The 26,948-nt window shown below is 45.2% G+C and overlaps 1 protein-coding gene across 10 annotated transcripts in view; it reads right to left on the bottom strand.

Moving 5' to 3' along the window:
* shroom2a (shroom family member 2a) overlaps positions 1-26,948 on the bottom strand; it is a 46,031-nt gene that overhangs the window by 10,633 nt on the left and 8,450 nt on the right. For 5 of the 10 annotated variants that reach the window (XM_048251619.1, XM_048251614.1, XM_048251615.1 and 2 more), the window contains exons 2-7: positions 22,905-23,053; positions 7,368-7,469; positions 6,900-6,917; positions 6,403-6,525; positions 2,873-5,411; positions 2,336-2,418 (exon numbers count right to left, since the gene is read on the bottom strand). In XM_048251619.1, the coding sequence (XP_048107576.1) occupies positions 2,336-2,418; positions 2,873-5,411; positions 6,403-6,525; positions 6,900-6,917; positions 7,368-7,469; positions 22,905-23,053 (3,014 nt within the window). Of the gene's footprint in view, positions 1-2,335; positions 2,419-2,872; positions 5,412-6,402; positions 6,526-6,899; positions 6,918-7,367; positions 7,470-10,209; positions 10,832-22,904; positions 23,054-23,201; positions 23,265-26,948 lie in introns of those variants that run through there. The other 5 variants (XM_048251622.1, XM_048251621.1, XM_048251616.1 and 2 more) reach the window with 5 other exon arrangements.

Here is a 26,948-nt window from a genome sequence, read left to right as displayed (position 1 = left end):
CCTTGCAGTCACCCTGTGGAAACATAAACAGAGAGCCTGGGAGACAGAAGGGACAAACCTTTAAAAATCTGAGGCTTTAAACTGTGGCTTTTACTTCACACAAAAAAACACAAAAGGAATCTGGCTTTTTAGAGGTGAAAAAAAAAGTTTACAGGGCTCTCCGTTTTATCACTTTTTAATGTTTGTTAAGGGGGAGAGCCAGATAGGCCATTTTTTCTGTCTGCTACCGACACTGACGAAAAGACTTACATTTAGGGTTAGGATTTAATGCTTGTTAAGGGCTGGGGGTTGCATGAGGATAGCCCATTTTGTCTGCTTTCTGCTGATAATGAGCAAAAAGACTTCCATTTCGGGTTAGGGATTTAGCGCTAGTGAGGGCTGGGGGTTGTACGAGGGGGGTTAGGGTTAAGTTACAGTATGGTCAGGATTAGGTGATGGATAACTGAGGGTCAGGGCTAGTGGTATGTGCCTGTTGGTGCACAAAGGCTGTATACAGCTTGCATAGCGTTTGAAACTAGAACAGGTAACCCAAATAAAATCCTGCAGCTTTTTTTTTGTTTACATATTTGCTTTGCCAGTGAAGGGATCCCTTGACTAACAAACACTACCGTTTCCTAATAACGATAAGACAATTCAAGTTGTGGATGGATGGAGACAGACAGACTGATTACCGCACTGCAGCCCCCTCTCAGGGCGAGCTCTGATTGTTGCCCTCACGTTATTAGGTGAGAGGTTGGTGGAGAGTGATAAGCCACTGAATAACAGCACCTAAATTAGGCCATTATTATGTGCCCCAAAGCAGCATGATGTCATGTGTTTGCGTAAGAATTACACTCATTGGTTCCTGCCGATCACATGACAGGTCAGCAAACAGGCTCCACATGACCATCACACAGCCTCCACCCAGAGAGCATACAGTGACAAACCTGTTCACACCTACAATGCCCACTGCACCAACTGAATCCAATCCGAAGTTCTCCGAAATGTTTCAATAAAAATGACGTAATCAAGACTCATTGAAAAGCATTTGTCAGGGGCCCCTTTAATCTTTTCAGTGACGCAATTCATCCAAATATTGTAGCTTAGGGGGTCATCAATGTGGCATCCCGACTAGCCACACTCTAAGTAGCAAATCCCTCATCTCTGTCACTGCAGACCACCGAGTTCAGGCTGAAGTAGCAGAGACACTAATTAGCACATGCAGAGAAACATAGGGGTAAGGTAAGGGTGTGCTGCTGCATAATTACTGTGGCACTGTGGCTCGAGACGGATGGCATCAAGCTGGGACTGGAGTCCAGCGGCTTGGTACCATCCTAATGTATTATTCAACCGCAGCAGGGCTGCTGGTGTGCACACAAAGGCGTTTTTCTAGTGCTCACAGGGAAAGGCATGGTTGTCATATTCAAAGGGCCCTGTTCTCCGCACTCTCATTGAATTAAGCATTTAGGTCACCCTACGCTGGCATCAAATATTGCAAATATGCTGCAGGCAACTTTTATTCTCCCTAAGATGCCAGAGGGGCAAACAAAAAGCCCTTTCTCAGGATGTGTGGACATGTCATAAAGCAAATCTGGGCTCCAGCAATTAAAAACTAGGAATGAGTAAGGAATACCTTCCATAACACAGGCTAAAACATATAATTTTGTGGCAGATTTGTGCCAGATTTATGTAATGGACACGCAGTGGCTTAAATGTGGAAAAAAAAACTACTGATAACATTGATCTGGTCTACATAACAAATAAACCAAAAGGTGGGCCAATGCTAAGCAGTGAAAACTCCTAACTCCTCCAGCTCCTAGCGTAGTAAACTCTGCAATCTTGTCCCTGTGTGCCGCGGTATTCCTGGTTGAGCTGATAAGACACTTCCTCTTGTATCACGCTGCAGCCCACACTTCAGAGCCACCCGTCTCCATACAAAGCCCAGTCAGTGTGCAGATGACCTGTGTTGTCACAGCTGGGTTGTGGCCGTGCCAACCGTCTACCCCAGGCCATAAAGAGTGGTCTGTTCCTCTATGATCTCGAGCATGCAAGGCGCCCCACGGGGTTGGATTCCTCTCTCTCTCAAACCAAAGGCTCTTAATAGAAGCTGTTAGCATTAGCCATTTAGGTTTTACTTAGATCCCAGCATAATCTCTTTCGGGTCTACCCACACGGATGCCACAACAAAGATCTAAAAGCCTACTAAATATTATTAAACAATCAAGATGAGCTTTGTGATACTATCAGTGCAATATCAATAGTGAGACTAAATCCTCCCAAATGAATGGCAACAAAAGAAACTTTTTTCAGCAGACATTGAGACTGCATTGAGACCTGTACAAGACTGACTCCTTACCTTGTACCAGACCTCTGTAGCTCGGAGAGCTTGCTCTCTGTGTGCGCGTACTCGGCTGATTTCCGTCCTCGCACTGGGATGTTCTGTGAGGATAAAGAGCACACGAGCGGTTCTTCAGAACACTTAAACAGTCGAGTACCTGAGACTAGAACACCAACCCCATCCTCGACTTGGAGTGCAATAACCTTGTCTGCATGACGTGACTATTGTTGTCTGCAGCCTTTCACTTCTTTTTACTGCTGCTCTGTCAGCTCCTTCTCCTTCTGAGTGTTCCTTCTGCATGCTTCACTACGTCTGCGGGTGTGTCTTTATAGGCAAACCTGGATTAATGTTTGACTTAGCGTCTTCTTTCATTCTCCTATTACTCACTGTGTCGACCTGTCTAAACAAGGCATGGCTACTCATTCATCTTGAGGGACCTAGCGTCTCAAAAGAGCAGTGTAAATCCCCACCAACACCAAAGCTTTCAGGGTGTTAAATTATAGGTAAACAGTGGGAAAGTTAAACTAGTCCAGCATAAACAAAACACTAGTTTACCTGGCCATAGAAGTCAGCAGAGGGGGAGGACCTGGACCTCTCGTGAACACATGGTGGTTTACTTCTCTCCTCCACAGCTGGGTCCAAGATGTTATCTGCAGAGTGATACCTTCCCGTGGGCTTTGACTCCGGGGGTTTCCTCTGGATGTTCCATGTGGCTTCATATTCTGCAAACGTGCCCAACCTCTGGTTCTCCAGCCCCTGCACTGAGCTGAGGCCATCTTGGCCCTCCATGGAACTGCCCTGCAGAGGAGTTCCAGAACGCTTTCTCTCTGTGACATCCTCGGTCTGCCCTGGCTGTGGCATTCCACCACCAGGCCTGGTCACCCTGCGGTCATCGGAGGCATGTTGCTGTGGCTGCTTAGGAAGTGGTTTGGGAAAGGCTGGCTTTCCTGTGGCTTCATAGAGCTTGCGCCGCCCTGCTGAGGACACAGCACTGTCTGGGGGGCATGGGGGGTCCTCATCAACTCCGACCTCGTGAATCTTATCCGGCTCGGAGAACGATCGCACCTTCTTGTCTGCAGGAATGCGCTTCCGCGACCCGATGCGGGACACCTGGCCGCCAGCGGACGCAGGTTTTGTCTGCAGGACTTCGGAGACACTGGGCAGGGAGGCTCCCTCTTTACGACTAATGGCTGTTGTGGTGGGAGGACCTGGCAGCTGGGGCTCAGGATGCTCAAGCAATACCGGCTCCAAGTCTCTCCTTCTGAACGAGGTGGCCTTCAAGACCCGGGCCTGTGCCTCCTTCAGATGGTCTTTATAAGAGCTTGTGAAGGACCCTTCGGCTGAGGTTGGCGAATGGTCTGGCGTCTCCTCGGCCTCCTCGGTGGAACTCAGGGTAGCGGCGCTTCTGCTCTTCTGCAGCTGAGCCCTCTTCATCTGGATCTCATTGCGCAGTGTGGTGGCGAACCGATCAGTGCGACGTACCTGCTTGCCATTGACAATCTCCACAACTTCCTTTGATCCTTCAGCTCCACTGCCTGGGGCTCCATCATCCTGCTCAGAGTTTGCTTTGGAAAGGGAGTGCAGCATGGGCGTTTTCTGTGGGCATATCTTAATATGCCCCTGGGGCTGCCAAAGCTCCTGGGCAGGCTCCTTTGCCGCTGGAGCGCCAGAAGTCCTCCTCTGTTCAGTTTGCTTACTCGGCGGATAGCTCATGTAGTATGGCTCTGAAACGGGCCCACTGTTCCTTCTCTGACTTGACCTCTGCTCAACATTTAGTGTTACCTTTGATACTTCCAGTGAACTAGCAGGGCTGATAGCAGAGTACTGGTTCTCCCCTTGCTTGCACTGTCCATTACTGTTTAGGTTGTACTGTAGTACCGGAGTTGGAGGATACTTGGGTTTAATAACCCCCCCTTGAGCACTGACCGAATTCCTCTCCCCTCCACCTTGTGCCATCTCTGGACTAGAACCAGCCTTCCAGTCTTCCATCTTTGCTATGGAGGCCTGGGATACTGACTGTGGCTGTCTAGAAGTAACACAGTAGTACCGGCTGTGGCCTCCGCTGTCTGCGTTCTGATCGATGGCATTTGAGGATAAAGAAGTGCTTGGTGTCTTTCCTTGGTTCTGGTTGTAGATCTGAGAGTGGTTGTTGGTGGGCAGCTCTTGCATGCTGCTGTAGTAACCACTGATGTTCTTAGTTCTGGGTGCTGACACAGCCCTGGCCTGGGCATGTAAAGTGCTCTCATCACTGTACTGTCGTTGATGGTAGGGCGTGTGGGAATAAGCTGGCGGGAGACCAACTCGTACGTCAGTGCTGGAGAAAGAGTATGTCTTGTTGGAGTTCAACTGCGGCTGGCTGTAGGCCTCTCCTGAAATGTAGGGACTGACAATGTCATTTTTACTTGGAATATAACTACGGCGAGCCTCCGAGCCCCTCTCGCTACCTTGATAGTCTAACCCTTTGCCTTGAGACTTCAATTGTGCATGTGCCCCCGGGGCTTCTGGGTAAGCGATTACCATTCCTTTCTCGTGGACCTTGGTCACAGCAAAGCTATCGCTGCGGGTTGGGGGTGGAGGTGGCGGAGGGGAAGGGGCTGACGTCTTCCTCTTGTCTGGCACGTGCCACACAGGTCCAAAGTTGGTTCGACTCGAGCTTGAGTGCCGGGAGCCTGACTGTTCCTCAGTCCTGGACGGCTCGCCACTTCCCGTGCCCGAGGGCAACTGTAGGTAGCCTGGACGCTCATCCTGCCGCACCCCTTCACCAACACTATGCCTTCCATTGGTGTGCCTACTGCCCGAGTCCCACTGGTTGACCTTATAAAGCATGTTTTCAGTGGAGGCTGCGTTACTGTTAGAAAGGGTATAATCTGGTGTGCCAGAGCTCGTGGAAAAAGAGCTGTATGCTGAGTCACGTTTGCCGCCTCCGAGGTGCTCCACGCTGTTGTTGTTGGACTTCCCTGGAGACAGACGCCCAGGTGGGTAAGGGTGGGGCGCGTGCTCTAGGCTTTCCATGCTGCCCAGAGAACTGAACTGGTCAGACACTCGGCGCAGGTTTGTCTGGTCCCAGCCAGATGAGAGATCTGTTGAGGATGAACTATAGAGAAGGCAGGAAGGGAAAAGGGGTTAAATAGACCTATGTGGCAGTTTGCTGTTTAAAGGAATTATCCGGAGTAAAATGCACTTTAGATCAATTTACGGATGATTGGGAGTACATACGTTGAGTTGACATCAAAATCATGTCGGATGTGTTTTGAGAAAGTTCGATTTTACCGTTTTTAGTCAAAACTTGTTAGCCTGGAAGTGACCAGGGCATGTCATTTCGCCGCTACAAAACGCTATTTTCATACCTCTTCTACAGTTCCAATCAACATTACACTTACGTGGTAGTGAGTAGAGGGTCCCTAAAGCCAAACCAAAGTATCCCGAGGTCTTTATGTGGTCGGATAGAGAGTCAAGAATGAATTTCATCAAGCCAGTACCTTTCCGGAAATGTTGCTGTTGCTGCTGCAGCTGGTATCTTTAGGGGAAAGTCCGTAGGAGTCTCCCAATCATCTGTATGTACTCCCAATCATCCGTAAATTGATCTAAAGTGCATTTTACTCCGGATAATTCCTTTAAGTGAGTTCGGTCGATTAGGACTCTAATGGTGGCTTTTTTCCCTGCAAACTAATAAACTCACACTGTATATCCTGATTTTATAGTTTAATTTGCCTCAAAATTTGTGGTTGTTATAGGCCAAAAATATTCATACAGGAACAAAGGAAACAGTTCCAAAGAAATGGAGTCCCTAGAAGCACTAGGTGATGCTCTTTCATCGTTTTCTGTGTTAAAGATTAAATCAACATTGACAAATACTTGCAGAGGTACCCATGACTTTGACATGGCTGACATTGTATCTTAGATGCTGCGTTGTTAATTAAAATAAGCATCCTATGATTATTATTATTGCTATGATTTAAGTACAAATATAATTTTTCAAGATAAGCTGCAAGCAGGATGATGACCTGACCTTTTCTTACTTAACACGGGCCAATTTGGCAGCTTAAAAGTAAAACTGAAGATTACTTCACTAAATCATGAGTCACCTTGCATCATATCTTGTTTGCCAGACTGGCGAGGGTGTTGACTGTGCTTTGGACGTCTCCGATTGGCCCTCGTTGAACTTGGTTGAATGCCAGGAGTGAGGCCTGCTTACAGGTTCATTCCTCCTGCAGGATTGGGAGAAAAGAAAAGGAAATGGAAAAGAAAAAGGGGAAAAAGAAAGAAGTGTTAGATTTAATGAACTACTGCTTTGTTGAAATGCACCTCTGCACAGCTGCTTGTGACAGTCCACTTGAGAAAACACACAAGGACATCACACCAGATCAACCACAGCAAATGGCACATGCGACAGCGAGCGGAGGATAATATTCCCTAAACACGAACACCTGACAAAGGCTTCCTTAAGGAGCTGCCAATTCAAACACATATTACCCACAAGCCACAGAGAGCCATTCTTTCATGCACAGTCCAAAACATAAAAGGTCACACAAGAGGTTTCATCACATTGCAATCACTCGCAGTCTTGCATTTAAAAACATACCCTTTGAAGCGGTTCTTTCTGCAATGCATGTTGGGAGAAAAAAAATAAAAAAGAATACTGTAACTTAGTGTGTTCTCAAAAGAAATAGCAGAAGACATGTTGCTCTTGACCTGGCAGACATCAACCTCCACGTTGTAAACATTTTGTCCTTATAGCTAAGAATATCACATTGAACAATTTTCTTAGTTTATACAAACAAGGAACAACTGAAACTGTTGGTCAAAGCAAAGACAAAAACCAGACAAGAAGACGTTACAACCATTTATTATAGGATACTAAAATGGAAAGTTGGCAGGTAGAAGATGGAACTGGAGAGTGAATAACTGGGGCAAAGAACTGGCAACTGGACCAAGGGAAATGACATCACAAGACGATGGTAGAGATGGGATGATGGACGAGCAGAACTGATTGGATGATGGCAAAGTTGGGAAGGTATAGGGTTGGTGTTGGTTTCTATGGTGCCATTACCTCATGGAACTTCGCAAAATCTTCGTGAGAAAGCTCCTGGCCACATGCACGTCACTCTCTGATGGCATTTTCTGTGCTACAATATCCACCATTTTCATTTTCCTGGGTTAGAGTAGAGGAGGAACACAAAGCCTGAAGTTCTGAATTCAGTGTGAGCTGGGAAAAAGGGACACTGCCACTACTACACAGACACAAGACACATGAAACCGAAATACTTATGTATGCATGCATCTGTGTGTGGTCAAGGATGGCGAATGACTAACCAACAACATACTTTGGACACAAAACACTACATTAAACAACATAACAATTAAACAGCGACACGACTACAGAGGACAAACAGACGGAGAGAGAGACAACACACAAGTACACCAAACATAATGCAAACCAGAGACACTGTAAACATATGGCACACAATAGCCTATATTCTGTGTCCAGCACAAAGGTCTTTGTTCCTCTAGGAAGAGAAAATCTACATAATGTAAAACTACTACCCTGCGGCTCCCAGCATGCTATAGTGATGCCATGGGATACTGACCCCCTCTCCTGGCCATTGGGTGCAACTAAGTGACCTCTTGCACTGAAGACAAGAGATGAGCTTTTTAAAGACATACCAACCGTGCAGAGCAGCTCCACAATGTAGAGAGCCCCCAAAGATTATCGGATCGTTAAAGTCACTTAAGCCTTGACAATTATCTCAGTGGTCCCTTCAATCAGCTCCATTGGTGTCACACTAATATAGCGGAGAGATCGGGACAGACCTGCCACAGCTCGTCCACGTCACCACTCGCCCAGCCCAAACATGGCCGATAAGAAGGCCGAGGTGAACTGGTGCGCTGAGACTGCCATATGGTCCTCGGGGGCTACAGAGCCCCAGCATGGGGCTGGTGGGGGCTTAGAGGCCTTGGAATGTCTCACAAAAACCAGATCAGCTGCCTCCCTACCCTGGGCAATCTGTTGTCTGCCTTGGAGACTAGCCCGGTTTCAATGGCACCTCTAACCAGGAGAACATGGGGGATCAACAACAATGCATAAGCTACAATAGGCTTTATAACAGAGTAGGAACTGTACACTTTACACATCCTGCTATGTGGATACTCAATCACTGATCTTGACAATCACAGTTGAACATCAAAACCTAGTGAAAAAACATAATGAAGAATGGTTTAAGAGTAATCATTTAAAATGGCCCAACACTTTTTTTGCAAAGTATTTGCAAAGAACACTAACTCGCAAGTTGCAAGCCCAATGTTCACCATCTATAATACCTGTTAAGGGTGAATTTCAAGATGCTACATTCCACTAATTTGAGTTTTATGGGTTTCTAAGCCTAAGCTCAAGGCATTCCTATCCACATATGCTACCTCAAACTCTGTTACAACAAGGCACACACACCCCTACACTTGACCCCTGCGCCCTTAGCATTCTCATCTTTCACAACAGCACTGCCTGTCTAAAAACACGCCAAAATGATTTGACAACACAACTGCAAAAACACTATATGCCCAACAAAACCCCAAAGAATTTCAAGTCAAACTTCATTAGACGTGGGCATAAATCAACCCCCACTGGGTAGAGGGGTGTTATTTTGCCCCCTTGACTGGTGAGGTCATTGTGGGGGCTGCGAGAGGTTTATCCTCTAGGTCTAGGTCTCACCCCACTCTCTCTCATTGAGCAAGGGACGCCTCACAATGGCCCTTTCGACCAAGAGGTCAAGGGGTCTTAGCCCCTTTCGACAACCTGCCCTGCATTTAAGCGGGATCGCTAAGCTGGTGTGTAGCGTAGTGGGGCAACACAAAAGTCCATTCCTTAATCACAAGTCCTTTAAGAAGTTATGTAACTTAATGTCTAAAATTAAGTAACTTAATGTCTAAAAGTTCTTCTTGATTCTGACTTGGTGAGTTAAACACTCTAGTCTACATAAGCTTAGTCTTATTATACACTGGATATTTCTCCAAAAACATTAAGCTAGGTCAATAAACTCCAGTGACGCTGTGAACTCAACCGAACACAGCTTCCTGCAATTTGGTAAAACTAAGCCTCCTTTAGCTGCATAAACTATCTTGCGAGCGATCTCTGTGCAAGCCACACATGGCGCTTGCCATTGAGATGCAAATGGGCTTGTTTTTATTAGACGCATTGTCAGGGCTACAGCTGGTCCAGCACAGATATGCCAGAGCAGTGAATCAGAGGAGCCGGAGAGCTATGGAGGGCATGGAGGGGTGTGGGGGAGAAGGGGGGACTTGCGGGGAAAGTCCCCCTTCACTGTTTTCAAAGGGAGGTACGTTCAAAAACAAACAAATCACTACTGCAAAGACCGGAGCCAAACTGACTCCCCTGGAACAAACCATTCAGAGCACCAACCAGAAGAAAAAAAAAAAAAACACATCTCTTTGAGAGAGGGGAGAAAGGAAAACAGGTCGAGCTAAGTTGATTAAACATGATGCCTGGTAAGTTCTCACACTGTAGCTAAGTTGTAATAGGAACACTAAACACTAGGCCTACATTGTTTATAACGGCTTAGTCTAAGATGCATTGCCCAGTGCTAGACTAAAATCCTGATTTGGGTCAAGATGCATACCTCAGGTTTCACAGTTTGTAACACACAGTCCCTCAAAACAACACCAATCTTCAAGGGTAAAAAGACAGGGTAAAAAAAAAAAAAACACACGCACACCCCAATCTGAACCCTAAAATTCCAAACAATCAGACATGTCTGAGACATACACAGAGACGTCTAAATTCAACAAAGACACAACAAGGTGGTGAGAAACAAAGGCTGCTGACAAACAAAACACAACACAGACGACATAATGGTGATAATAAAACTCTCCAAACTCACCAGACTCCAAAAACAGTGGAGAGGTGGAAAAACTCTTGATGCCAAAAAACCCTCCTTCAACAGGTGCCAAGGGGTGCTGTGAGCGTGGTCGTCGCAGACCTGAGACCCTCAGCGAGAGGAGAGACTGCAGACAGCTCCCGGCTCTGCCCCAGTGCTCTCCTCGGGCTGTGCATTCCACAAGCACTTCAAAAGACAGGCCAAGACAAAGACAGTGTGCTACATACGGCTGGCTGTGGCCGGCGGAGGGGCCATCTCTTCCGTTGCGCTTAACGGGCCGTGTTCCAAGACAGACCAAGAAAGTGAGCTTTTATGACATCCAACACAGGGAGCTCGGAGTCCAGTCAAGGCAAACCGCGTGCATATAGACAGACTAACTTGTGGTCTATGCATTTTAGTGGGGGCAGACCTCCCAAAGGATTATGGTGGTTTTACCCCCTGAAAGGAGGTGAGGGGTGCTGAGAGGAGAGTCAGAGGGGGGGGTAGGGTCGTAGCCAGTCCCCTTTAAGTAATCTGGCAGCCTCTTCCCTCTCATTGGCTTGGGCCCTCTATGCTAATGAGCAATTGAGAATGCTGGACTCTCGCTCTCCCATTCCTCCCCCTTCTCCTCTCTCCATCTCCTGTTGTGCAGCAGACCTGCGTTTCTTCCATTTCTATGGCAACAGGTTGATTTCTGTGGCAGTCCAAGTGCTCTAGTTTTCTCAAGAGCGTAGTTACCCGAAACACAGTGAGCAGCTCTCTACGTCAAAGGCACACAACACACGCAAGTCACCCAATATTACAGTATGTTAGCAACCATACAAAACAAGGCTCTTGTCTTACCAAAACAAAGCATGAAATGAACTGAAAGTAAAACAAAATGGCAGCTCCAATAACAATAGTTAAAGAAATACAGGGAAAAGGGGCCTTTAAAATAACAAGAATAATTTGTAGACAGACATACTAATAATCATTTACATTTATTCATTTACATTGATAATAAATGTATAATGTAATAAATGTGATGATATAAATGTAATAATCAGTGTTAAAATCATTGACACCTCAGCTTCTCCTTACAAGTTGTATATGAAGCCGGTCACCATAATGGACCCCTGACCATGGCCTGCCCCCCTGAATGATCATGTGACATGCTCTGACAGACTAGGTCTTTAGGCATCTGACAAGAGCCATCTGGACAGCACAGCATTGGCAATACCCCACATACCAGCACATAGACAACTATTAGCTATCATTTAAATAAATAAACTGATAGTAATGTTTACTTAAAAATGAAATGGGAAAGAAAGAGGTTTTGGCATTTTTTTAAATCAGGACTTGACCCACAAAGGTCTGATTAAAACCTGTCCTGGCACTCAAACAAGTTGTCTGGTGACAGGCAAGAAGATTACCGAATTGTTTAGACCTATGGTAGATGGGTGGGATTTTGCAAAACAATCTTTCACAGTGATCTATTGTGAGGCCACTCTTCGCCTGTGCATTCCAGACACGGGGCCACGTTGAGGCATTTACCTTTAGATAAACAATGGTCTACATTTTCTGTTCAAAGACAAATGGGAAATCAAGGGAGACCTTTACTCTGTCTTGTTTACCCCTGTAACCAGTAGTCTGGGGTCAAAGGGATCAGATGCAAGTTTATTTTGTTTAAAGTAAAAAAAGATTGCATTCTTTTAAACAAAAAATATTGCTGATTATTGTGACAAGAAATCCAAATTCCCAGTATTCTATCCTGTTTAAAAATGACCATACACTCCTTTCTTTACCACCACAGTACCAACAAATAACAATAAAAATGCCCCCTTCTCCTAATTATGCCTAGCTCTTGCCTAAGTCGGGAAATAAACAGTGGCCTAAAAGTGTGCTAAAAGTCTGTAACACTATATGCACAGCCGGGGAAACTGCTGACCGGGGCCGTGTGGCGGGGCGGCGGCAGTCCCCTGCGGCCCTGCAGGAGACTTGGAGGTTTGACTGCTGTCTGAGGGACTCACAAAGGCCCTTCTTCAGCTGCCTTCACAATCAGGCCAGTCATGGTAGAGCAGGGCGGCGGGGGGAGAGATGGGTGAGTGGGGGGAAGGGAGTGGAGGATGGACGGTGGTGGGGGGATTTGGGGGGCAAGAGAGGTGAAGCATGAGCCCAGCGTAATGACTAGTGCATTCCAGGGTTAAGTGACATACCAACCGGAGAGACTCACTGACCGCGGCTGATGCTGCGCAGGGTACATCTGCCTCCCTCCCACCCCTCTCCATGGCCCCCCAACCCCTGTACCAGTTAGCCTCGTCTCACACCTGGGCCTCTATTGTTCGAGGCTGACGGCGTGGAGAACATCAGCAAGACAGAGCCACTGCACGTCCCGTCACACACATGCTATCTGTTACTGCTGTTTGTTTTGTTCTGTCCATGCCATGCCATGTCCACTTCTTTTGGACATTGCAGAATTATCCCTTAAATATGTGCTGATGGTCATTAAAAGCACAATCTACCAATGCCTCTCAACTCGGCATACTGACTCAACCACTTGAACTCTAGTCCCTAGAACCCTAATCTGCTAATAAAAAAAGACAAGCTGCTCCAGACTTGGCTCACACTCCAATCATTTCTTGATTGAAAGATCCACTTGTGCAGCAGGTGACTGGCAGGCTGGAGGGGTTAGTGAGAGCCTAGTCACACTGTCAGAGGCTGAACTGGGGACAGAAAAAGAAGAGGGCCAGTGTCATCACAGTCCATCTTGCCAAGTGGCACAGCGGGCTCCCACTTTCCCCCTAGCCAATTTAAAGTCACGTTAAATTATAATTTATTTGTCCTGTAGGAAATGCCTGTAGGGAATTTGTCTTCTACATTTTACCCATTACTGGTCTACTGGTCACAAAGAAAGACAGGAGCCGTGGGGGAATGGAGGTAGGGCTGCAGGACAGCCAGTGACCCTAATGACTATCTCACTTGAACACTTTCCAAGTGTCTCCACTTGAGACATATCTAACTTTAAATCTTAAACCTGACTGGGTCAAGAGTGAGGGAGACACTAGGTACGTATGTCAAATACACTGCATGAGAAAACGCATAAAGATCAGCAATACAACTGGCTTGTTTACACGCCATGGTAAGGGAAAGTGTAAGGTGGACGCTGATCGTTCCAAATGTTCTGGGTCAATCACTCTGCCCTGTTTGCCAGATTGGCTAATCCAGTACTGACTGACTGTACACATCTCCTACAGACTACAAGATCACTCTAACAAAAACCAAGAGACTTCACAAAAAAAACCCTGATGTCTTTGTTTGCCTATTGCAAAGCAGCAAATGACAATCTCAGCCACCTGGCTGGTGCATCACACAAATCCCCCTGCTCGTACTTCCTCATGGGTGCCCTCTCTGATTGATGATGCAATAGCTGCCATGACAACCAGAGGCAACAGAGGTGCAGAGGGAGTTGATCATCACACACAGAACAAAGGATCATGGAACATGAACACTCAGAATACTACATAAATATTAAATGTACAGACTCCACAGAGGAAAAGGGGTAAGGGGCCAGTTTGAAAAAGAGAAGACTATTTGTGGAGACAATAAGAAAATAGAAGTATAAAAGACAGATTTTTATAGTACTATCACCACTGTGAAGTTTATATTAATATAAAAAAACAACTTATTGAAGAAAAATAATATAACATAACTGATTCTCAAATAAAACTAACACCTTAAAAATACATTAAAATATTGCCAACCAACACTGGCCTCACTACTGGCTAAATTGGATCACACACGGTCATCCTTGTTTTGATTATCTCATCACTCCAGAGACAAGAAAACAGCTTTCCTTCCAATAATGAAAAATCTCCATAGCACAAACAAACTCACTGGCATAAACAGTGTTTTTGACAATGCATCAGATCTCAGATGCACTGGGATCCTCCTGCTTACTTCCTCCTGTCCTGTTCCAGCCTCGTAGGAGCTTTGCCATAATTGGATTTTGCCTTCCACATTTGTGCTGCTCAAAGTAGCGTGGGCACTGCACACTGACCAGTACAGCACGTACAAGCCTTTTGTTGATCTTCAAAAGCTAAACGGCAAAGTCACTACCATGCTGGGATAGTGAAACTATAAAGGATCAATAGGATATAAGACTTACTTAAGCAGTGATGGGTATTAATGGGTCACATGCAGTTTTATGCGCTTTCTATAGATGTTATCAATTGGTAAATGATCTACTTTTAGTGTATTACAATGGGGATGAAATTATTTAGAGGTCATAAAACTGCATATAATTTCATAATTCTAGAAACATACCGGTACTCTCCTGACATTTTGCAAAACTTGGAAATAGAAATAGGTCAAGGCAATTAAAAGCGGGTCAGTGAGATCAGGTGATCAAGATTATATTCTGGTATATTTTGAGGAAGACTGCTTTAAAATAAATTCCCCACAACTCTTTTAAACACCACCAACCAGCATGTGCTGTCTCGGGACTGCTTTAATCTTCAGACATACCCTGAGATTGGTGTCAGATCAATGTCTGAAAGGGCGCTTAGGCCGTGACCTCTATAACATTAGATCTGGAAGGTAACCAACTGACTGGAGAAGCTGTACAATCCATTTCCGTACCTTCAACACAAACAACACAAATCTAGGTTAAATTGTATCCCTTTATCAGAATGTTGGACATCTTTACTGTCAACACATACATTTTACAGTAGTCATATATCTGGTGCATCCCTCCTTTTTAGCAGCACCCATTTATCCAGTACCCATACAAAGCATACAATATGATGGAAGCTTCAGCCTGGACGCAATGAATCTTGAAATGTACAGTCCTTGGACTGGCTGGGAGAGAAAAAGAATGCCCCTGTTATGGTGACACCACTCCAATATGCACAGTAATAAAATCCTTGGATGGAGAAAAACAATGGAACAGTATTTTGCAAAAATGATAACATACGCTACAGCTAACCCACAGGGATCTCAAGCTTCCAACAAGCTTAGGCCAGAGGATTCCAATCACTAGAAACTGAACCTGCACACTGGGACCACATTTATCAACACAGACCTCGATCGTGCACTCAGTCCTCACTCAGAACCCAGAGGCCTCATGCAAATGTGCAATTCAACCCCCTCAGTGGCTTCATCAGAGCTTTATTACACATGACAAGAGGCCACGGCTTTGGGAAAAGCATGGTGCACTCAGCCAAGGGCTGAGCTGCCAAAGTCAGCTTTGAATAGAGCTCTACACCACTAGATGGCAGTAGCTGAGTATCCACTCCAAGAAGTAGGGAGTTGTTATGGACTGTTATGCAGCCCTGATGCAATGGGATCATTTATTCATTGACACAATGACCAAAGTAGAGCTACACCAATGGAGTGGTAGAAAAAGAATAACAGACAACACGATACTCTATACAAACTCAGCTTTGGACTTTGAAAGTGTGGAAAAAAGTGGACAAATTCCAACATCAGCTGATAAATTTACAGGCATCCACCTAACATAACTTAATTCTCCTCTAAATGACAACTGAGAAGTATGCTCATATTCCAAAAGTACGATAGCACTGAAATTATTGGGGAGCTGATTCAAGGAGGGTAGTAACACTGTTTGCTTGATCCAACCATGTTTCCATTAAAAGTAAGACAGGAATAGAGAATGTCATATACATACTGGCTCCCGGGTTGTTCTAAAATCTACAGTCAGTGCCATTTCTATTGCAGAGACTCACAACATATCACACAATCATACTGCATTTAAAGTCATGATTTGTTTCTTGCTGCTGCTAGTCTTTAGAAATCCTTCTGAATGGGGTGGGAGGGGCGGAGGTGCTCTGCATTTAAGGTGCTCTGCACTTTTGGGTGCTGTAAGAATTGTGAAAACAGCTGAAGGTTTTGGGTTAGTAAAATACATTGTCTCAATAGGCTGGTGATTAACTGGGGGAGCTACTGATGTTTTTGGGCTAGAAAAAAAGCTGCCTGGCATTCGGTAGCAGCCTCTGCATATTTGCGAAGGACATTCAGATGATTTGGTGGGGATGGTGAGGAGAAATCAGGGGAGTTGGGGTGGGACATTGGAGATATTTGTGAATGCCACAACTGCTGTGAATCATAGTTCTTGCCCTGGGGAGTTTGACGAAGATGGTTTGCTTTGAGTAAGGGGAGTTGGGGTAGGATATTGGTGTCAGCCTTTGGATGGTTGTCTATGAGTAGATCAGACACTGATGTTTCAGCATGACCCTTCACTTTCAACAGTCTCCGGGCAGCCTTGGCATAGGTGACAGATTTCTGCTACGCAAAATCTCCATTTGACTACTGAGAAAGAGAGAGAGAGAGAGAGAGAGAGAGAGAGAGAGAGAGAGAGAGAAAGAAAGAAAGAGTCCTCTACGGCTAGTTGTGACCTGAGAGAACAGTGGCGCAAAGGGCTTAGCCAGACCTCAGGAATCCAAACATAGTGTGCTGGGTTACTGAGGTCGGCCCTGGCAACAAAAGCCTGTCCGTGGGCAGCCTTTGTGAGACCGAGCTGAGGGTGCAGTCGGGTGGAAAACATAAAGCCCTTTCTGTTGAGGGTTATCATCAGCAATTGTGTCAATGACATATTAACAGCGGAGATCAATGTGTCTTTTAGAACAGTTGACTGTATCCTGACTACAGGTTATTTTATGTTTTTCTGTAGGTTAAATATCAACGTTGCCCGTTTTGTAACTTTGACCACTGTTCAGGTACAGTGCATTGGAACAAATCATTCTCCATAGATTCCACACCGTACTACATGTAAGAAAAGACAAAAGTCATCACAAAATGCTGTTGTACAAGCCAGTTTAATGACTAAAGCTGGCGATATTTCTTGCAAGTTTGGGATAAGTCATTTAAAGATCAAGAAAAGGGGTAAAGTGCACCGATTTATACATGCTCCAGTGGACAAAGGGGCTTAGTGCCATCACATAAAACTCTGCGGATGACTGGGGCACAGTAAACAACCCCGTGGCCACTTGAGGACACGCCACAGTGGACAGTCACCATTCAAAAGGTTGACAGTCCAAACAATGAAGGGTTTAGACACAAGTTTGCCAGTCTCGTTATGAATGATCAATGAAAGTTTATAAAGACAGACCAAGTATCCCAAATGTATAATTGTGCTTTTCTATGGGTATGCAGCATGTTCACATCTTCTCTGAACTGCCTTAAGCTCTGTGGGAATACTCAGGGAAGAGCTTGTTGGATACAGTTTGTCACCGACTTGGACTGTCCTTAAAAGGGAAGAGGGGGCTGTAAAGCCCCATGGCGCAGACTTCCAATCCCATTTTAATCACACAGTCCATAATCCCAGCAACCCTGTGTAGCAGATTATGAATCTGCCTCCTTCAGCTCCCAGAGGACACTTGTTAATGTCTTCGATGTCTTAATTGCTTTTGTGTTCAGTTGGCTCGACCAGTTGGGTGTGTTGTCACAAAACACAAAAAAGTGTTTCACAAAGAGAGATGGGGTGAATCATCAATGAGCGGTAATGCAAAAGTCCTTCCTGGAATGTAAAGGAAACCGACAATTCTGGATTGTTCCACAAAACGTACTGGTTCCTGGATGATATGTTGAGCTGGAGCCTCTTTTCCCACGCGCTGCCACACCCAGCTGACATATTAATACAATACCTGAAACATCCTCTCCACGCACACACACACCCCAAATTTACATACACTCACAGAGAAAGTATGAGATCATGGAGTCACTGCCACCAAAAATGTCCCTCTTTCCTAATTTGAGGGCATTACAATGGCCACACCAACAGATAACAGCAGCAGCAGCAGGTCCTGACAGCTTCCCTTTTCCTCATTCGCCAACTGACAAGTCTGCCATTCACACAGATGACACAGTGCTGGAAACCTCCCGCTTAACCAGTACAATGTAAACAGCCTGACCACAATAAGATACACAAAAAGAACAAAAGCACGGTCACACGTCATTACTATATCTGATGACAGTCAACGTTCAGCGATTTTTCCTCTAGATGAGGGGTGACTTCTCGGTCATATTTTAAGGTTCCTGTTAAGGCGAGGGAAAACCATGATTAAAAAGCCACTGCTCTCATATCCACATCTGAACAACTGTTTGACCTCAAAATACAAATGTTTTGTATCACCCAAAAAAAAACATGAAAACCACAATTTGAAAGACACGTAAAACATTTGACTTGAGGCTAACCCGAGACACGAATAAAGCAAGGCTGACTGTGCCAAGTCACGGGTGAATGTGCTATCTCAAAACCAAACTGTTAAAATGTATAACCCCCTGTGGAGGAGAAAACAAGCACTGCTCACCACCATCTCTTTATACAGCCAAGTTCACACCTCGTGTTTTAATGCGGCCGACTGCAGACAGAGGGAGAGGTGGTTAGGCGGCCCTGCCCTACACTGTGGTTCCGTAATGACCCCTTATCTGTGCCCAGCATTCTAATTCCGACTCGGGCCTACTCTTTGTGGCTGGGGAAAATTATCAGCTGCAGATATCGTTTGTGTGCGCAGTTATAATCACAGTTGGTTATGACCTCGTTCTCTCTGTGTTTTTCTGTGATTTTCAGAGTCTCCCTCTTGCTTGGTCTTGTTATGCTCCGCGGGGTTGAGAAATCAAAACAATCTGAGCCGTTTCTCTATCCCAGTGAGGCAGTGAAACAGGAAAGTAAGCGCTGCAGCCAAAACCTGCAAAAAATTTCTGCGATGAACATCCTGCTGTCATCCTACCTACCCAGTGTTTACCGAAACATACGTTCGTATACATACGTAATGGAACACACGTAGCCTATATGAAACTGTGATTCATCCAGTTTCAGGTCACCAACATATTTAAGCTTGAACTCATCAAATACCAAAAATTCACCTTCTACCCAAATAGATGAATAGAACAGCCGTTTTCCCCTTGAGCAGTATTTTAGTAGAGATTACATGATTTGGCTAGCCTGACGAGCCAGACCCACATTAAAATGTAGGTTCTGGGCACTCACCGTTCGCAGTGCTCAGTCCGAGGGGTGGGATAATCGGTTGTCTTTTAAATTCCCTCTGCACGCAATAGGACAGCGCTGAGTCCCATGCGTTTTCCCACCAGCGGAACTAGTTGGCTAGTTCAAACTTTTGCCAGCTTAAAACAAGCTTAACTCGTGTCACACTGTTGGCCAACAGCAACATCCATCTTCTTTGTTTTCAAGTAGCAGGGAATTCAAGCCAAACTGTTGCAACTCTGCCATCGATCATTATGTTAAGCCCACCTAACGACTCTATTCACTATTTGATTGGCCTGATAGAAGTTTAATTTTTCAAGCTCACAAGCCAATGGAGAGTTGCTAGACTAGCCCTGGAAGCAAATGTAATTTCCTGCCGCTAGGGTGCGTCTAGATTTCTAGGCTATGATTTGGCAACAAACACGTCGGTATTATCTAGTTTTTGTTTCAGTGAAATGTTTTTGTAACATCCATGAGTGGGATCGAAACTGGAAATGCAAGGCGTTGGTTCCAAACTAGTTCTCCTGCCTTTGTAGTATAGGGGCCACAGGCGAATCAAGCCCTCATTGCAATGTCATTGTGAAAAAGAATGGAGGGGGGGGGGGTTGTGTGGACTTCCCTGAACACCAGTGTTTGTTTAGGCATTACGTTATAATGTGATCCAACACTCTTGGAGTGCTCCAGACGGGGCGGACTCCAGACAAAGAGGGCAGTGTGTGGCACACAATGGGGCGGCCTATGTGGCCAACAGCACCTCACTGATGACTTGGGGAGGTTATGACACCCGCAAATCTACTGATAGGCCCTTTTAGTAGCCTCAGTGAAGCTGAGGAAACGGCTTGGGCTGGGTAAATGACGTGTGAAGAGATTGCGCTTGTGTGAGTGTGAGTGAAAGAGAATGTGGATGTGTTATGCAGCAAATTACAATACAGTGTAAGCAGCACAGATGAAAGGGACGCGGAGAGTCAAACTGGGAAGTGGCGAATGTATTTGAATAGGGCTGTTGCCAAGGGAGCTATGCAAAGTGCCCATGTTCCGGACAACCCAGAGGCATGAGCATACAAGATGTGATGTGATGGCTGATTTACCTCTACCGACATGAATCAGAAGCGAGAAATCAAGTCACTTTGCATTCAACTGATACCTCAATATCCACTCTGTAAGAGGACAAGAATACTTATCGGAGCTCTCAATGGGAGCTTTATTCTTTCATTAAGGTGTGCCACACACACACTAAATACAGAAACAGAGATAACAAAACAAATACTTACAATTATTGAATAAATGCCATCCAGATGAAGTAATAATAATAAAAATTGTCCTACAACTGGGTCATGCTGCATACCTAGAATAGGTTACTGACTACAGTCTGTCTGAGACAATAAATCTCAGAGCCTCACCCTTCCACCCCGGCCGCTTTTCCTTCATCTTAAATCAACAGGTCACATGATCACAGCCCGTCATCACTGCTCTCACCAAACAGGCCCAGCAGGCTTGGGAGAAAGGGCTCACGCTCTGACAGTTACAGACTAAGCTTAGCTCAAGCCAAACAGACCGTCATTAAGAAGATCCACTTGCTTTCACTGACACAATCAACATGTACATGATGCCTACATTTCTGGGAAGGGAATTAAATCCAAAGTTGGAGCATAGATAGATCACTCAGTTTGTGCATACAGTTGACTAGCATTAGATTTCCACCCTACTGAGTGTGTTGCATCGAGAGCATTGATATTCAGATTGTGGGCTCGCAGTACACAAGGAAAACTGGGACACCTGGGAATACCCATGTAATTACCACGGTGGCACAGCACATGAAAGGGGATTCATGCTTGTTGAAAACATCAGAGGGGGCGGGCGGACTCACTGCGGGAAGCCATTAGATGCATGGGATTCAGCTGCTCCGCACAGCATAGGCACCTCCAATCAAAGCTGACCCATCGCCATAGTTTCATGGAGGTAGCCATGGAGACAAGGTGAGCTCAGAATATTGTTCAGTGGTGAGGATAACAGAGTGGGTGGGGCTCACTGATGACAATTGGAAATATGGAGAGAGAGAGAGTGTGTGTGCGTGTGTTTATGGGGGGATAAGGCTTTGTGTTTGAAGTGTTTCCTTATGTTTGATAAGACTGTAAGCGCGTTAAGTCTAAGTAAGTGTCTGTATGCGTGTGTCTGTATGTGTGTGTGTGTGTACGTGTACGTGTACGTGTATGTGTATGTGTATGTGTGTGCGTGTGAATGTATTAGGCCTGCACGATTCAGGGGGAAATATGAATCACGATTTTTTCGCTTAAAATTGATATCATGATTCTCTTCCCCATAAAGTGTAATATTTATTACACACATGAACCATGACAAAACAAAACAATTTGGCAGTACCAAACATAGATTTTGGCACCTATAGCACATTGTGCATCGCCACAAGCCTGTAAATATAGAGGCTTCAATGAATAAAGTAAATGCTGGCAATTTAAGTACAATAGGCTACCAAAAATAGTAGCCTACATATACAACAATATACACATTGAACTAAATATGGTCCTGATACTGGCTTTATCTGAACTCCTTGAACATATCTTTACATAACTAAAACATATCAATTAACATACTGCAGCTACAGTCTCTAGAGAAATGGAGTTTATCAATTTAAGTAGGCTTACAGTATCAAAAACAGAATGATTTTTAAGCACTGTTGAACTGCCTGCCTTTTGTATGGTATTAACATACCATTCCGTTCAGTTGGCTGATTCTCATCACTAGTACCCAATGCTTTTTGCAGTAGCCTACTCTAGGCTACAGATTACTTCTTAAAAGTTATTTCTCCACTACTGGTCCATTTATCAAACTGGTGTTTTCTCTATGTCCTTTGCAAATTAAGCCAAGTAGTTCGGTAGAGAAATGTTTGAATAAATAGCGTTTGCGATTGACAACGCGATTGACAACGTTGTGATAAGTAGCCTAGGCTATAGCCTACTAACTTTAACTTGAATGCATCAATTTTGAACAATATTGTCTAGGCTACACTGTGACAGTAGTCTGAATGAAAAGTCCTTGCACAAGCGGTGCTGGCTGAAGCCAACCTATTTGAGGGAGAGCAGTGCAGGGAGAGAATGCGTGCTCTATTTCTACAATGAAAGAATGTATCTAGGCTAACCTATATTTTAAATAAGCAATCACTGTGTAATCCTAAGGAAAAAATAAGTTAATATGTTATAGATATTGTAAGTAACGCGGGAATGGACAGGTTATTCAGCCTAACTGTAAATGATTACTGAAATTTGAATTGTATGATTGATTTGAATGTGTTACCTTACTTCGTCACCCAATAAAGTAACTAAATTACAGTAGTCAATTTTGTTTATTTCCTGTCGCATTAGTTCGACGATGCTGCAGCCTCGAAGACCGTATTCGCTCCACCAGTGAAACACGTGAGTAAAAGGCGCTTTGCTGAGGGTGAAGCCCTGAACTTTGTGAGAGACGGGAGAGCATTGCAGCGCTTGGGAGCGCTTTAAAACTCACAAAAAAAGCAGTAGCGTTTGTGATGCAGTCGGCTCGTAAAATTAAATGAGAATCAAAGTCATTTAAAAATTATATCATGCACAGGGGTGAATCGAGATCGCGATTTTATAACGATTTATCGTGCAGGCCTAGTATGTATGTATGTTGTGTGTGTTGTGTGTGTTGTGCGTGGGCGCGTGTGTATGTATGTTGAGTGTGTTGTGTTTGTGCATAAAATTACCTTTTCACCACCAGCGTGAGGGTCTTGTGGGATCCCTTGACAAGGCAGATGGCCTCCTGCCGGTAGCCGCTCAGGGGGACGTCGTTGATGTTGACCAGCTCGTCTCCAACCTGGAGCCTGACAGCTGCTGCCTTGCTACCCTCCTCTACCTGTTACACAAAAACCACATGCGCTTTATTTAAATGATTTCACACACACACACACAGAAAATGACAATCTAAACACATACATCAAAATACAAACAAGCATACAAATACACTACATTTAGAAATACAAACTTATGTATGGTAACAATACATGGTTCCTTCAACTCCCATTGCCCCCAACAGAGTAAACACAACACACATCTCTTTATCTCTCTCTCTCTCTCACACACACACACACACAGCTAAATCACACACTCTACTCAACACTCAACCTGCAATATCAGAGCGACTAATAGCTGGCAACAAAGGCACATGTCAGCAGAGGCGGGACCGACACTAATCCATCTGAGGAGCTGGCATATGGGTTATAGAGTAACCACCTTAATCCCTTAGATGACAAACAAGACAGGGTTACTTATGCAGCTGCAGAGCTGTTCTACACTCGGTAAACAAAGAGAAAACATTCAGGCAAACAGTCTCAAGTGATTCATCTCCATAAGCTTGAATTCTCTGCATCAGGGTTTGAAAATTCAACAGTCTCAGGAGAATATTTAGGCATTCTGCGAACATAAAACCGTAAACCATTATGAGGCTAAATGTAGCACTGTTTATAGGAAAAACCCAGGAGAGTCTGTAAGGAGTCTTTAAGTCTAAAAATGTATCAAAGAGGCCACCGGTGATACTAAGAGAAGGTAAAACAAACCACATTGTGTTTGCATGGTGAGAGAAGGGACACTACTCTGCCTCTACAACATGGACACCCACTGGGCAGGGACACCTGACAAAACAGTGTGTGTGTGTGTGTGTGTGTGTGTGTGTGTGTGTGGTGGAACGGACCGTGACACCAACGCTCCCTCCTCAACCTAGCAATTTGTTGAGGCACTTAAGCAGAACTCCAAATCAAAAAAAGGGTGCATAACTTCATGAAGTTTCCACGACGAGGCACAGAGACCCAGACACCCCCCAGAGAGGGGGTCTGACCTGAGGGGTCAGCCGTGCAGCCATGGGTGAGAGGTTAGGGCTCCGTAGCTACTGACTGCTGTGTGGACCAATCTCAAAATATCCCATAATCCCAAGACCCACTGAATCTAAACAAACAGGAAACGTACACAAGCTGGGCTCGAAGGAGAACGCTGGCTCAAATGTAGACAACATTCCCCCATAGCGCCCATAAAAACGCCACAGGGAAGGTGCCACCCTTTGTTTCAGTAAAACTACAAAGAAACAAGAAGTAAAGACACACAGACACAAAACTACTGTGACGGGTAATCTGTGCATGATCCCTTCAAATGGCATCAATGATTAGCCTAAATGCATCTTTCATCAAGTACAACCACTTTCTGCACCTACAACTGCAACGATAAGTGCTTGACCTTCACCTCTTAAAGTCACAGGGTATCTTGGGATTAACACATTGGAGCTGGGAGGGGGCTCTCTATCTATGACTTAAGTCTGGAGTTAGGTCTACCTTTCCATCGATTCCTGCAGTGAAGCCTGGTGCTCAACCCCCACACAGATTAGCAGTAGTACCCTGTTAACGGCAGCTTAATCATATTCCGTCTTCATTATTCCCTCATAAAGAGTGGATTTGGTAGAGCCTTCGGATGTAGGGTGCAGTGGCTAGGGCAGGGTAACTGGTGGTGGGGGTGGGGGGTTATGGGCTTGGTTGAGAGGGGTACGTGGTGGGGGCACTAGTTTCGTAAATTCCAATGACGATGAATAATGCACCGTGCTGTTCTTTCACGTGCGATCTTGGTTTTACACCAGACTAGGGGCCTTGGGCTGATGACAAATGAGGTGGTAACAGGCCGGGGCCAGAGCTTATCAGGAGTCCAGCCTCTGGAATTCTGGAAAATAGCAGGAACAATGCAGGAACAACTTATCACAGTAGAGAGGGATGACTTTGAAAGCAAGACTTGGTCAAGCGTCATTTGCACACTTTGACCATAGACTCTTGACTCTTAAAAAATAGTTTTACCCATCACTGACAAGTCAACATCAGCTTTATTTCAGCAACTGAACTTGGATTTTACCCTATCAGGATCAACCCTTTCATGGTGGCTGGAAGGCACAGCTCAAAAGCAACCTGGTTATTTTTCTTCAAACAGATGATAAAAGTACCCTGTGCATAGGCCAGCAGAGCCTCTTAAAGAGCAAATAAAACAAGCGCTGCAGAAAGAATGCACAACAGCAGATAGTTTTGTTGTTGCTTGCGTAGTCTTTCTCCTCGTTTATTATTTCAAAATCAGCAGGGCTCTGTGACATCCGGAGTTGCGGTTCCATAACAGCCACCCCAAAAAGCAAAAAAATGCCAGACTTTTCAGAATGCCTAAATAAGCCACACTTAAAATAACCTTGGATGGTAATTTAAAACAGGCCTTCCACGGATGCCCCCCTCTGGCATCTCCCCTCTCCGTGGTGAGAAAAGAAATGGCTTAGAACAATGGAAATTTTCTTTGGAGAGTCAACAGAGCAAGCGATGCACAGGCCCCACTATGAGAGCTTTGTCCTATCCACAGAGGGGTTGGGGAGGTATTACCTAACAGCGAGTTGGTGCATGGGGGGGTTAGATCAGGGAGAAGGAGGATGTGCAGCATCGCATGTAGAGAGAGGGGCCGGAGCAGCATCGCATGTAGAGAGAGGGGCCGGAGCAGCATCGCATGTAGAGAGAAGGGCCGGAGCAGCATCGCATGTAGAGAGAGGGGCCGGAGCAGCATCGCATGTAGAGAGAGGGGCCTGAGCTTGCCGTACGCAGGCCAAATTTTTGGCAGCAACACAAGCACTTCCACGGACCACAGGGGGTTTGTGGTCTTGGTTTGGATTAGTCCTCTCCACCTACCTCCCCACTGCTCAGCCTTAAGAGGGCTCAAATGTCTCGGAGCATCCCCACGCCACCCTCAAGCCCTGTAAACCAACCAACCACCCATTCCTTTCTCTTCCTGCGAAACTAATGCTCAAAGGTCCTGCCGCCGAGTGTTTGCCTCAATTCCTCACGGTCGTGTCCATTGGGGGACTTGTGGGAGAGCTGTGCAGATGGTGGTAGGCAGCCCAGGAAGGATGTGGCGGTCAAGAATGTTGTGTTCTGCTGACAGGCATCCTCTCCACTTTTGCTGACTGGATGTCAATCTCATAGCTGTAGGGCCTGCCCATTCTTCCATCCCACTGACTGCTTAGAGTAGGCTATGCAGGCGCCGCATCAGAAAATAGAGTATCAGGGTCCCTTTACCAACAGGCATCATTCTGTGATAACAAGTTTGCAGACATTAAAATCCACACAACATTTCTGAATTGTAGTGGCCTTCATAGTAAGTCTGCAAACATATCTTAAATCATCGTAGCTTTAACAGCTGACATGATCAGAGCATTCCTTCCTTAAAACCACATCTTCAGTACAGAACCAAGAGGAAGGACATATGTTCTCTCCGATGAGCATATCAGCGAACAATGCACCATGGATGAGTTCGGAGAGTAAGGAGAGGTAGTAAGGAGAGGTAGAGCATGATCGTAAAAACACACACCTCGGCCCCAGGGATGAAGAAACACAGTGCAAAGTACTCTCCTGCACCAAAAATGACCGCCATGGTTTTATCATACTAATAAATAAAAAGAAAGTGTTTTTTTGGTATTGTATCTATACACATCTCACAAGTCTCTCCACGTATTCAGGTATCTCCGAGGTACTAAAGAAATGAAAAGATTAAACTACACAGAAGTTGAACAGAATAAACAATACTCTCTCTGATAGGTAAGCCACTGCTTCAGTCAAAAAGCTCTTAGATAGATAGATAGATAGATAGACAGATAGATAGATACTTTATTGATCCCCAAGGGGAAATTTCTCTCTCTCAGTTTCTCTCTGAAGGCCAAAAGGAATATTGAGTTATCCTACGGAACCAAG

Source organism: Alosa alosa, chromosome 9 (assembly GCF_017589495.1).
Source record: "Alosa alosa isolate M-15738 ecotype Scorff River chromosome 9, AALO_Geno_1.1, whole genome shotgun sequence".
Taxonomy (NCBI): Eukaryota; Metazoa; Chordata; class Actinopteri; order Clupeiformes; family Clupeidae; genus Alosa; species Alosa alosa.
This window is presented reverse-complemented; position numbering and strand designations above follow the sequence as displayed.